General features: G+C 44.7%; 1 protein-coding gene across 1 annotated transcript in view; it reads left to right on the top strand.

Annotated features, from left to right (window-relative positions):
• Positions 1–11,193, top strand: part of KAT6A (lysine acetyltransferase 6A) — a 50,280-nt gene extending 39,087 nt beyond the window's left edge. The window contains exons 14-17 of the mRNA XM_075858910.1: positions 606–804; positions 1,636–2,175; positions 3,990–4,269; positions 4,363–11,193. Coding sequence (XP_075715025.1) covers positions 606–804; positions 1,636–2,175; positions 3,990–4,269; positions 4,363–6,902 — 3,559 coding nt within the window. The 3' untranslated portion in view covers positions 6,903–11,193. The remainder of the gene's footprint in view (positions 1–605; positions 805–1,635; positions 2,176–3,989; positions 4,270–4,362) is intronic.
• Positions 11,194–12,548: the final 1,355 nt, after the last annotated feature.

Raw genomic sequence — 12,548 nt, 5'->3', positions numbered from 1 at the left:
AGAGCAGGGGGCTGTTAGCGTCTTTCTCTACCATTCACGATGTAACACCGACTGCTCACAGCTCGGCGCAGACAGGCGCGATGAAGTCTCTGCCAAGCTTCGAGGCAGTGACGTCATTACGCCTGTCTGCGCTAGACAGACTGGAGGAGCAGAGGGATTTTCTCCACTCGTCGTTGAAACAGGGTTAGGTGAGTGTATGTCATCATTTTTATTAGGCTCTATGGGGGCAGATATGGGGCATTATATTGTGTAGGGGCAACTATGGGGGCATTATTCTGTGTGGAGGGCAGCTATAGGGGCATTATGCTTTGTGGAGGGCAGCTATAAAGGCATTATGTTGTGTGGAGGGCAGATATAGGGGCATTATACTGTGTGCGGGGCAGTGTCTGGGTATATCATATACAGTAGTAAACAGCAGTTCGGGGGTGTATATTTTTAATGGTGTAGCATGCAAATATGGGGCGTACCATGCAAAAGGGTGTGGCCTAAATAATACATTAATGTTAATCGAGGTTACAGGACAAATGATCATGATTTTGCTTTGGGTCTTAATCGTCCAGCCCTAGTTTAGATACATATTAATATTTTCTTTTTTTCCTGGATAGCATTGTACTAGTGCGGCGAGATCAACAAATCCAGACACACATGATCAAACTACAAGCCAGGCCACGGCAAGTGGAGGTCGATCCTGAAGCTCTGAGATGGACCCCAGTCATTGTAAGCAACTCTGTTGTTTCTGACGGCGAAGTGGAATCTGAGGAGGATGAAGATGAGACGGAAAGGCAGAGAATCAATGACAGCAATGTAAGTTACCCTTGTATGACTGAAAAATGCTGGATAGTTACTTTGAAATGAGGATAGACCAGACAAGGAAAATATGGCTGTTTTCTTCCAGAAACAGCGCCACTTTTGTCTGTGGGCTTTGTCTGGCATTGCAGGTCAGCCCTATTCAAATGAATAGGGTTGAGCCTAGCTGTAATACCAGCCACAGGACAAGAGTGGCGCTATCTGTGAAAGAAAGCAGCCTAGTCTTTCTAATCTCATCCAACCACTTTATATGCTAGCATCCGTTATTATAAAATCTTACATTTTTAGCTTTAGGATACAAATGACTTTCCTGGACGCCATATCCGCTGTAGTTACGGACCATGAGACACACTCTTGTTGCACGAAGACTGTTTATATCTTCAAACCTTAAAGTGTACCTGTACTTTCATAAAACTTTTCACATGTCAGGAGTTTTAAGTGGCGGGGGTCCGAATACTGAGGCCCCCTCTGATCGCTAAAACAAAGTGGCAGAAGCACTCTGGTAAGCGCTGATGGGCTCAGTTTCTGATTGGCTCCGCTCGGCTTTCTTTGGAAAGCAGAGGGAGCAGTGTACGGGCTCAATAGAAAGTCTAGGAGTCGGTACACTGCTCACTTGGCTTTCCAACGAATGCCGAAAAGAGCCGATCAGAAACTGAGCGGCTCAGCGCTTCTGCCGCTACAATTTAGCGATTAGAGGGGGTCTCGGTGCTCTCCCCTGAATTCAGCTGATCAGGCAGTTAATTAAACATAGTCTAACATGCCCTATGTTACTGTAGCCATGTTCTTCGTAACTTGGTTTGTGTTTTAAACCTTCCATTTTTTCTTCAGCAGCCTATGTTGAGAAGCATGTCCGTGGAATACAAAGAAAGAGACACGTGTCAAGTGGAGAAAGAGAAGAGCCCACCAAGTTGTCCTCTCAGTCCATCATCTCCAGAGTCCTGTTTCCCACATCCCCGTCAGTTCCAAGATTTAATACGCAGCAGCTTGCCTGCTAACAATCGACCACCAGTTAGAGGGCGGCGAGGTAGACGTGGAAGAAGAGGTCGAGCTCCTTGCTCAGTTTCGAATCGAAGTGCAGACCTGTTGCGATTATTGGCAAGAGAAGCTCCAGGACCTCCTAAACGCACTGGTGAACGCGGACGTTCTGGTTCTCGTAGGGGGAGGCTGAAAAGATTGGCCGATTCTGTGCTGCGAAGGGACTTTCTGGAACATCAACAAAGGCTCTCTCAGCGTTACGAGACGGAGCGCCCCCAATTGAGACGGTTCAGTGAAAGCAGCGAGGAAGAAGAGGAGGATGAAGAGGATGAGAATCACAGTCTATGTTCTGACTCCCCAGCTATTCTTACCAAACCCACGCTGAAACGGAAGGTGAATATACACATTTGCTTCATTTTTAGTGGCTTTGATGAATGTCCGCACTAAAGGCAACAATTTCCTGAATGGAAAATTTCAGTTTCATTCACTAGATTATTTTTAGTGTGGCTCATATGGGTCTTGTAAAACGGACTTCCGTTATTTGGTCTCTCTGTTTACAGGTTAAATGCAACTTAATAATATTGTGTTGGCCTCGTTTTGCCATGGATGGCTTACATGTGGCTTTAATGACAGAATCAATAGCTGAGTCGACTGCGCTATTCCGTCGGAAAAATGGAAACCTGCCGGAATGGTGACGAACGGAAACCATTAGCAATGTTTCCGTCACGATTCATACCAATAGTGACGGAAACGGAAGCTGTGGTTTCAGTTTGACTTTCCGTTGCAGGGTTCGCCCGACGGAAACCTCTGACAGAACCCCGAAACGGAAAGCCAACGCTGATGTGAACAGGCCCTAAAGCGTACCTTCAATGATCCACTAAAAATCATCGTAGGATATTCTAGTTGCGAGAATTCCAGTTTCTAGCAATTGAGCTCTCTATGCTGTTTGTTAGCTTCATGCCTTTGCTGGTCGCTCACTCCATTTCATGTGGGGGAAAGTAGGAGGAAGTTTCAATTACTGCAGAATAGAGACCGTTAGAATGAGCGAGATATAGTTGAAATCGCTTGAATATCTTACCAAAACAGTGATTGACAAGCTGTCGGTAGAGGGAGTCCTGTGATCACAGCAGCATTGGCACGGATTCATACAAGACAGTCTATCCCTCTCTATCTCTGTGTAAGGCTAAGTTCACACTAGAATTAATATACGTTTACCTCTCTTCTGTCAAAGGAAGAGGGGATCGAAAAAGATTAAACGGAAAGCAACGGTTCCATTAGAATTACCATTGATTTCAATGGTAATTCTTTTGTTTCAGTTGCTTTCCATTCATGGAAGCAAAAGCGCAGTCTGCAGAACAAAAAAGGAAACCGAGCGAACGGAGACAAAAGGCAAGCAACCGAAACAAAAGCATTACCATTGAAATGAATGGTAATTCTAACGGAACCGTTGCTTTCCGTTTAATCTTTCAATCCTCTCTTCCGCTGACAGACGAGAGGTAAACGTATACGAATGCTAGTGTGAAAGAAGCCGAATGTAAAAATAAAATTGTGACCCAGCTGTTTCTGTTTCTGTTCTATGAAAGACCATGATCACTTCCAGTTTGTGAATTAGGATGGGGCGGTCTGTAGCAAAAATGGTTAAGCGTTAAATGGAAAGGGCGCCACAAAGGTACTTCACATGAGGATCTAAGATCACTGAAGTTTTCTATTTTCACTTGTGTTCAAAATTCTACAAAGATGTAAAAACTAGGAGAGAACCGTTCTGCTCAGCCTTCCAAACGAGGCTTAAGAATCGTTCAGATCATTGAAGAACAAAAAACAGAAGCACCAGATCCGTTGTATTATCCATGGACTTTCATGAGTTCCGTCAGGTTTCCGCCACAGTGTTTGTTTTACCAGACAAAATGGCGCAGAATTCTGCGCTGTTTTGTCCGGAGCGTCTCACAGAATCTTCGGCCGAACAGTCTTTAATGCAGATGTGAGTAAAGCCTTAGTGGGATGGATACAAAACTTGGACCATTCACTAGCATCTGTTTCCTCTTCAATTTGTAGACACTAAACACAGAAGCAAAAGTTTTGTGGAAACATTTGGAAATAAATTGCTTTGTTTAATGTACCGAGTAGAAATGCAGCATGCAGAAACGACAGCCCTTACAAGAAAAAAAAAATGCAACTATTGTTGACGTTTTCCACCCTTCTCCTTCCAGAAACCCGGACCTCATCGAAGACGCCGTGTGAGGAGACGCAAGCACCATCACAACAGCAGTGTCGTTACAGAAACCATTTCTGAGACCACCCAGGTTTTGGACGAACCATTTGATGACTCCGACTCAGAGCGTCCAATGCCAAGACTGGAGCCTGAGGAAGAAAGCAATGGCCGTGGTGCCCCATTACCACCAGACTACTTCCCCTACCTCACCCCACACACCCTGCTAAGACGAAACCGCCCATTAGGCAAAAGGAGATCAATAAGTCAACAGCTGCAAGGTGAGTTTTCAGTGTGTCTTTTTAAGCTGTTATTACTCTTTTTATACATGATCATGATTTGTGGAAAAACAAATGGTCTATCTGTCATTTTAGTGTCGTCAATACAACCGCCTACTGCAAACCTAAAATCCTCAGATGAAGCGGTCAGTCTGCCAGATCCTAATCCAGCGCCTCCTGTAAAGAAGAAAGGGTGGCCCAAAGGCAAGAGCAGGAAGCCTATCCACTGGAAAAAGCGACCTGGACGCCAACCGGGATTTAAGCTCAATCGGGATCCACCTCCAGAACCAGTACCTACACCTCCTCCCTCTCGACCAGGACGCAAGCCCAGGATTAGAGAGGAAGAGCCACCTCCTGCAGAAGACAAGGTCCCTGAGATAAAGGAACCCGGAGAGGAGGAAGAGACAGAGGCACCAGTGGTAGATAAAAAAGCGAATGAAGAAGAGGAGCCAGTTATTGCTACTGTGCCGCCAGCATCTCCATCTGAAAGCAACAGCAGTACTAGTAGCAGTGATGCGTCCAATCGGGAAGCTGAAAACCATCCCGCGTCTCCAGAACCGCTGAGAGAGACTGGGGAAGAGCCCCAACCTGTTTCGGAGGAAGTAGAGCCAGAAGAGGAGGAGGAAGAGAGGGCGATGGATGAAAAGGAGACAGTAGTACCAGCATCTAACCAACTGGAAGACCATGATGCAGATGATGAAGACGAAGGGCCAAAAGAGGCAGAGGAAGGGGAAGAGTTACAACAGGGCCCTGTTCATGTGGAACTAGAGGAACTAGAACCACAAGAACCTAGTTTGGGAAGTAGCGAAGAGGAGGAGAAGGTGGATGGTGAGCAGGAACCAACAGAAAGCAATGATCAGCCATCATGCCTAGAGGAGGAAGTAGACAGCCCAGAAAAGGTAGAAGAGGAACCCAAAGAAGAAGAAGAGGACGAAGAGGAGGAAGAGGACGGCGAAGAAGAGATCCCACACACAGAGCTCGATTTAGAGACTGTGCAAGCAGTCCAATCGTTGACACAGGAAGAAGGTAGTGAGCGTGACGATGGGACCTATGGGGACTGTGAGGATGAGACACTGACGGCTTGCCAGACTTTGCAGAGTTTTACACAGGCCGAGGAAGATCCGCAGCTGGGTTTGTCAGATGAGTGCCATCCTTCAACGCATGATAGTCCAATATCCTCTGTTCACTCTCACCCCAGCCAGTCAGTGCGTTCAGCAAGCAGCCCAAGCGTGCCTCCAGCTCTGGAGAGTAATGGAACAGGCGGGTACCCTCAGATCAGCCCAGACGCAGCCTCCCTCTCTGCTCCATCTATGCAGAATCTGGAAACCACCAGTCCAATGATGGATGTACCCTCTGTGTCAGACCATTCACAGCAAGTGGTCGACAGCGGGTTTAGTGACTTGGGCAGTATTGAGAGCACAACTGAAAACTATGAAAATCCCAGCAGTTATGACTCCAGCATGGGGGGTGGCAGCATTTCTTCACAAAGCAGTTGTTCATATGCCAGTGGTGGAAATGGCAGTGGCGCTGGGGGCTTGCCTTCTTCAGCCAGCTTGGCACAGAACGGTTGTGCGGTGAGCCAGCAAATGGCTGGAATGGCAAGCATGCTGCAAACAACCCAGGTTTGTAGCATAAAATCTCCACAGAGTTGTGCCTCAGAACGTCCTCCTAGCAGCAGCAGCAGTAACAACCAGCCGCCGCCACCTCCCCCTCCACTGCCACCCTTGCCCCCGCAGCAGCCTCAGCCGCCACCACAGCAACAGCCCCCAATGTCACAATGCAGCATGAACAACAGCTTTGGCCCTTCACCAATGATCATGGAGATACCAGACCAGAACAATGGCAGCAATCTCAGCATTTACCCAGGGGATTTTGGGGCTGGTGGCTATTCCCAGCCCTCGGCCACTTTTAGCCTGGCAAAGTTGCAGCAGCTTACCAACACTATCATGGACACTCATCCTATGCCTTACAGCCACGCTCAGGCCGTCACCTCCTATGCAAACAGCGTGTCTCTTTCAAATTCAGGCCTGTCCCAGCTCACTTCTTCACACCCTTTGGCAGGGGCACCCCAAGCACAAGCCACCATGACCCCACCTCCTTCTATGAACCTACTCTCGTGTAATATGTCAGCAGGCAACCTTGGCATCTCCCATAGCCAGCGTATCCAGAGTCAGATGCCTGTCAAGGGGCATATCTCCATCCGCTCCAAATCTGCACCACTCCCGGCTGCACCATCCCCTCATCAGCAGCAGTTGTATGGGCGCAGCACGCCAGGTATGCAGCCTTCTTCTCGAGCACTCACCGTCCAACGGAGCATGAACATGGGAGTCAACCTTATGCCCACTTCACCATATAATGTCAACACCATGAACCAATTGAATGCCATGGGCGGGTACCGCATGTCCCAACCTATGGTCAACAGTTCTTATCATAGCAATGCGGCCTATATGAACCAGACAACACAATACCCCATGCAGGTTGGCATGGGCATGATGGGTGCCCAGGCCTATACCCAACAACCTATGCAGCCGAACCCCCATGGAAATATGATGTACACCCCTCCTCCTCACCACTCCTATATGAATTCCCCTGCTGTCCCTAAACAAACTCTCAACTCCCCCTATATGAGGAGATGAGGGGGCACCGGAACCACCGCAAAAGTTGCCCAACTGCCCCTCATGTTCTCTTGCAGACTATAAATACGGCCTTTTATACTGACAGGACTTTTATCCCCTGTTCCTTATATCCCTTTGCTGTAGATTTAATATTATGTTTTTTTTATTGTTATTTTATTTTCCCCCTTTCAAAAAATATAATTTTTAAGGGGTGTTTCTATTATTTTTCTTTTCTGTAGAAAGATATTTTCTCCATTTTCTCTTTCACTCTCCAGTTTATATGAAAGTGTCGGTGGATATATTTTAATATTTTTTTTATTTTTTTTTAAATCCCTCCCAATTTCATGGTTTTTTGTTTTTTTTAAAATAATGCAAACAAAAAAAAAAAAACTGCAGACAAAACGGTTTTAGCGGATAATCGCACGGAAATAGGAAGATGACAAATCTCGTTTTTAGAAATCAAATTTAAAAGGAAAAAAAAAAATACAAAGACGAAAAAAAAATGTAACCCTGTAGCCTTATTCCGCTGTGGGCTTTCACTGAGCCGCGGCAACTGTACACATTAACCGTGCGTCCGCTACTTTTTTTTTTTTTTTTGCTCATAATCGTTAATCTCTAGGATGGGGGTTGAAGGGAGAAGAACTCTGAGGGATGGCAGAGGGGGCATTAAGCACCTATATGGGGATGCCTTGTTTACTGCAATGGCAAAGGAAAGTACAGATGGAGGAGGTAACTGACCCAAATACAGGCTATGGTATGTGGCATAAAGAGTACAAGGCCATGCCATAGCTTGTACACTTTTTATATGGGGCAGACCTTCCTGTGCCAGCTTAATCCCCCTCTGTCGTATACTGCTTGGGCTCAATTACCTTTCTTTCATCCTAATAATAAGCACTTATTGCCGCAGATGTAAGGGAGGTGCATAGGAAGAGTTTGTCTATTTTATCTGACCGATGGTCATACGACTGACTGCGTAGGTTGAGGAGTTGGCATTTGTCTACCAGAATCACCGCATTCATCACCCCCCCCCCCACCCGCTTCTATTACAGTGAATGTTCACCTTTTATTGTGTCGTTTTAAGGGTCCAACTTTCTGTCCTGATTCATTTCTTATTTTTATTATAGTTGTATTCGCTAAAGAGTTCATGTCACCTGTATTTGTATTGCCCATAAAATCACAATTCTGGGGCATCCTTTTTTTTTTTTTTTTTTTAGAACTTTTCGTTGTGCCGTTCCTCTGTTGTTTCTCCTGGAAATGTATAAATTGATATCTGGTTGTTACCAGTTGAGGGTGTGTCACTACACAGTCTGACCATGTCCAATCAGTGTTGACCGAGTGGGACTGTGTAGGGACACACCCCTTAGAAGAGCAATTGTTGTTAGTTGTCAATTAATTCATACATTTCTAGGAGGAATAATAGAGGAATAGAACAACGCAGTATGCTAAGAAAAGCTGCTCCAGCATTTTTGTTTTATGGAGAATGCAAGTATTTACTAAAACAGATGTCAGGAGAGCTTTAGTGGTTACAATTCTAGCAGCTTCTGTTCACCACTAGGGGGAGCTTCCTCCATACTGCTTTTACATTGAACCCAATAATAAAGTATGCAGTAAGAACAAAGGCTCCCTCTAGTGGCAGTAGAAGGCAGGCAGGATTTTATCAGTCAGCACTTTCTTTGCAGGGGATTAAAAGCTTGCTATCAGAAAAATTGAACGTTTACTGCTTCAAAGATTTATTAAGAAATTATCCGGCACATTTTTTTTAGGCCTTTTTTAGATTGAACAATAAAAAAAACCAATGGTGTTTAGGGGTTTACATTCACTTTAAAGTTTGAGGGTTCCTTGATCTCTAGATATTGTTCGTGGGGCAAAGAACAATGTCTGATACTGTATAAGTCTGTACATGCACGCCCTTGTGTACAGTGGTGGGAGATGATCACTACAGCCAGATGATAAACCTAGTGTGAATTGGCAGAAACTATTTTTTAATATTTTTATATTTTTTTTTTTGGTTCCATTGCTTAGACGAGAGACCCTATGTATATATTGTGATTGTATATTGTCACTGTCCTCTTGAACCTGATTCTTTTCAAAGACCAGGTTCAAGTTTTTACCCTCTTTGTCACCTGTCCCATATAGGATAAAGGGAGAAATGATTATTACTATATAGTATGGCAATGCTGTTGACATTGGTGCTGATTCATGCCTTGTCATAGCAATAATGTGTGCCTGCCACCTGGAATGCCCGCAGTTACAGCGGCCGGCCCTATCAGAACCCACTTCCTCACAAGACTAGTGCCTCTGTACAGAACATTCCCGCTGTAATCTTCCTTATTTATCATCATAGCCACTAGTCCTACCCCCCCTCCTCCCTACCTTGCTTATTTTCATTCTTGGCATGTTGTCTAGTATAGATGTGTCAAGCTTAGTTTATGTAGGAATACATACAAAGATGATCATATTCACAAAAAAATGGCTGCAAGAAGGTAAATACATTTACTTGGGTTGATGAAATGCAACACTGGATGAGATGTTAACCTGATTAGTCACTTTTATGGTCTTAAAGACTGTCAGGAAAGGCAAAAACTGGGCTAAATCACTCAATTTGGCACCCTATATATTTTATGGCGGTTATAATGTAATGACAAATAGTACAATATACATCTGTTTTAGAAAAAACAAAAACTACAAGCCAGAATAAGACGTAATACAGTGCACTGCAGTATTTCCGCCAATGTTGAAACGAGAATGTTGCCTGAAAATGCCACCTGATTATTTGGGGTTTTCCCATGATTAAAGATGCCAAAGTGCCAGGATATGCCATCACTTTCAGATTGGCTAGGGTCTAACTTCTCGGACCTCCGTTGATCACCTGTATAAAGGGCCAGAATTCCCTTCAGCTGTTTAGTGTTGCTCCTGTTCCCAGAACTGCAACACTGTTCCATACACTTGAATTGGAGTTGTATTTCCTTGCACAGCAGATGGCCAGGAGCGCTGCTCTGGAGGCGAGACTTGTGAAAAAGCCACAGTGCTTAGCACTGATTTTTCTTCATTCGGAGTATCCGTGCAGGTCTTGGCAGTCAGACTCCACCAATCAGGAATTGATGGCATATCGTACAGATTCGCCGTCACTTCTAAAGGTGGGAAAACCTCTTTAAACCTGGCCGTACACATTAGGCTTCGTTCACATCTGCGTCAAGGCTCCGTTCTGGCCTTCCGTTGGAGCTTCCCGTCCGAACGGAACCCTGACTGAAGGGTTTCAGTTTCCACCACCATTGATTTCAATGGTGACGGATCCGGTGCAAATGGTTTCCGTTGGTCCCAGTTTTGGAAGGGTTTTGACAGAACCCTTGCACGATTGAAATCAATGGTCATGCAAGCGGAAGACCTATGGTTTCAGTCAGGGTTCCGTTCTGATCGGAAGAGCCGACGGAACGCCAGAACGGATCCCTGACGCAGATGTGAACGAAGCCTGACAATTGTCAACATACCCCACCAATTCCAGGAGGATCCACAGACTATCTAATCTGTATCAGAGCAGACGACTGTCATCGGTCTGTCGGGGGAAACCATGATCAGATATGTAGTCCTTTGGTCCCTGTGATAAGCATCATGAAAGATATCTAGCAGCCCCTGATCTCCCTCTGGCAGTAAACATGCATACTTGGCCAATCCTAGTGGTAATATAAATGGCGGAGTTGGGATGACCTATTTTTTTTTATTTTCTGTCCAGTTAAGCTAGTGCTTACACCTTTCTGTAGGATGAGGTTACAATCAAGGTGGCAGTGAAGTGTGTACAGAACTTCCATAAGGAACAGTATTTAAAGACCGGACACGGCTATAATGGCTATTGTCCAGTGATGGTCTTCTGCTGCTCTTTCATCACCCACCAATGTATATTACCATGTATAAGGGTTGATGAGAGCCGATCTCCGTTCCCCCGACTTCTCGACACTGTGACTCCTTGCTAAATAGTGATCTAAAGGAAGGCAGTTAGTCCATATATGTATACAAACTTGTCTCTTCTCCTCTACATTTCTAGGGTTTTAATAATGGCTGTTTCTAAATGGGTTTATCCTCCTGCCTCATTGTAATTGTATTATTATGAATATTTTTTTTTTTTTTATTATTTTCCTTTCCTCCGGCCTTTTCTTGACGTTGTGGGGTTTGAATGGCCCCGTCTGGTTTGTATGTAATAAGACTTTCACCCCAAGACCCTGGTCCCCCTCTCCCTCCTTTCTAGTAAGTGCTTTCAGAAAAAAAAATCTGTACATTTTAACGTAAAAAAATAAATTATGTTGAGACATTTTGGAAACTCGGTGTTAAGAGTTTTTATTGGTTATCAATGGAAATTGTGTGTAAAGTGATAATTGAGGGCAAATGCTTAAACCATCCAGAAAATATGGGCATTGTCTTCATTATCCCTTTCTTCTTCTTGGGTGTAGAACGTATCACATGACCGTACACCTAAAGTACCAAGGTTCTAAAAGTGTAACTTCTAATATTACACAGGTGTCAATAATTTGAGATAGATGGGGGGGGGGGGGGGGCGGCAGGCATTTTTCTAGGCTTCCTGTCAGTCATACTATTGATTAACCCTATACTGTGCCTCTCCCTGGCCTGAAGTGGCTGATAACCGGGAACAAAAACTTTAATTAAACCACAATAAATGGGCATAAGATGACAATCAGGTGTATTGCCGTGCTGTCTTTTGTGTGTGTACATCCTGAAGTGCTTAAGTGCTTATAACTAGGAAGAGTGTCAAATTAGAAGCCACAATGAACATTGAGTTTTTTTATTTTTTTCTTAAACATTAAACCGAATATACAAAATCCAAGCAAACCTCCTTAATCTTATCCTCCGAATTTGTCTCGTTGCTTTCAAAACTGAAAGCTAAATAAAGAATTCTTCCATATGTGTCCTAGGAGGTCAGCCATACACCCCCCCCCCCCCCCCCCGCTCCTCTCAACACTATATCTGGCTGTATGTAATACAACTGGCTGCAGCAAGAGCCTCCCACCTCTGCCCTGTCTGCAGCATGACACGTGGATTGTTAGGCCCCACCCCTTAGCCTGCCAAAAATGGAAGAGGTTAAATTGGAAATGTCTTTTACCAATCCTGCTGTATGCCACATGGTTATTACGGTCAAGAAGGAATCGCCCAAACTTCTATTCCAAACATTGTTTTCTATTTTGTGAAGACGGCGGTCCGCTCCTATGCGTTTGTAATTAAGTCCTTCGCGTAAGCGGTCCTCCACCTAAATTAATTTTATTAGAAGTATATTAGAATATGGTGATTACTGTAGTAGCAGATAGAAAAAGTCCTGCAACGCTTCCTTGCCCTCTCCTCCACCCTCCTTTCTGTGGTAATTCTGACAATTATGTGAGACAGACTTACTGCTGCACCTAACGACACCATTGAAAAAAACTGGTTGCTAGGGATACACAGCCTAACAACCAGTCTAGTCATTGGAGCTGGTTTCAGTTGCGTCCCCCACTGCAACCTGCTTCTGTAAGCAATGTTGCCATGAAATGTTTTTCTTGGGGGCATCACTGATTGGATTCCATGGCACAACCGCCATACCTGTGCCAAGCATGGAAATAGGTAACACAGTAGAGAATTATGTTTCCTTCTGACTGAAGAATTATTGCATGACCAGAACAGATTTTC

This window comes from Rhinoderma darwinii, chromosome 3 (genome assembly GCF_050947455.1).
Source record: "Rhinoderma darwinii isolate aRhiDar2 chromosome 3, aRhiDar2.hap1, whole genome shotgun sequence".
Taxonomy (NCBI): domain Eukaryota; kingdom Metazoa; phylum Chordata; class Amphibia; order Anura; family Rhinodermatidae; genus Rhinoderma; species Rhinoderma darwinii.
Note: the sequence above shows the minus strand (reverse complement) of the source record. Positions and strands in the feature narration are given on the sequence as shown.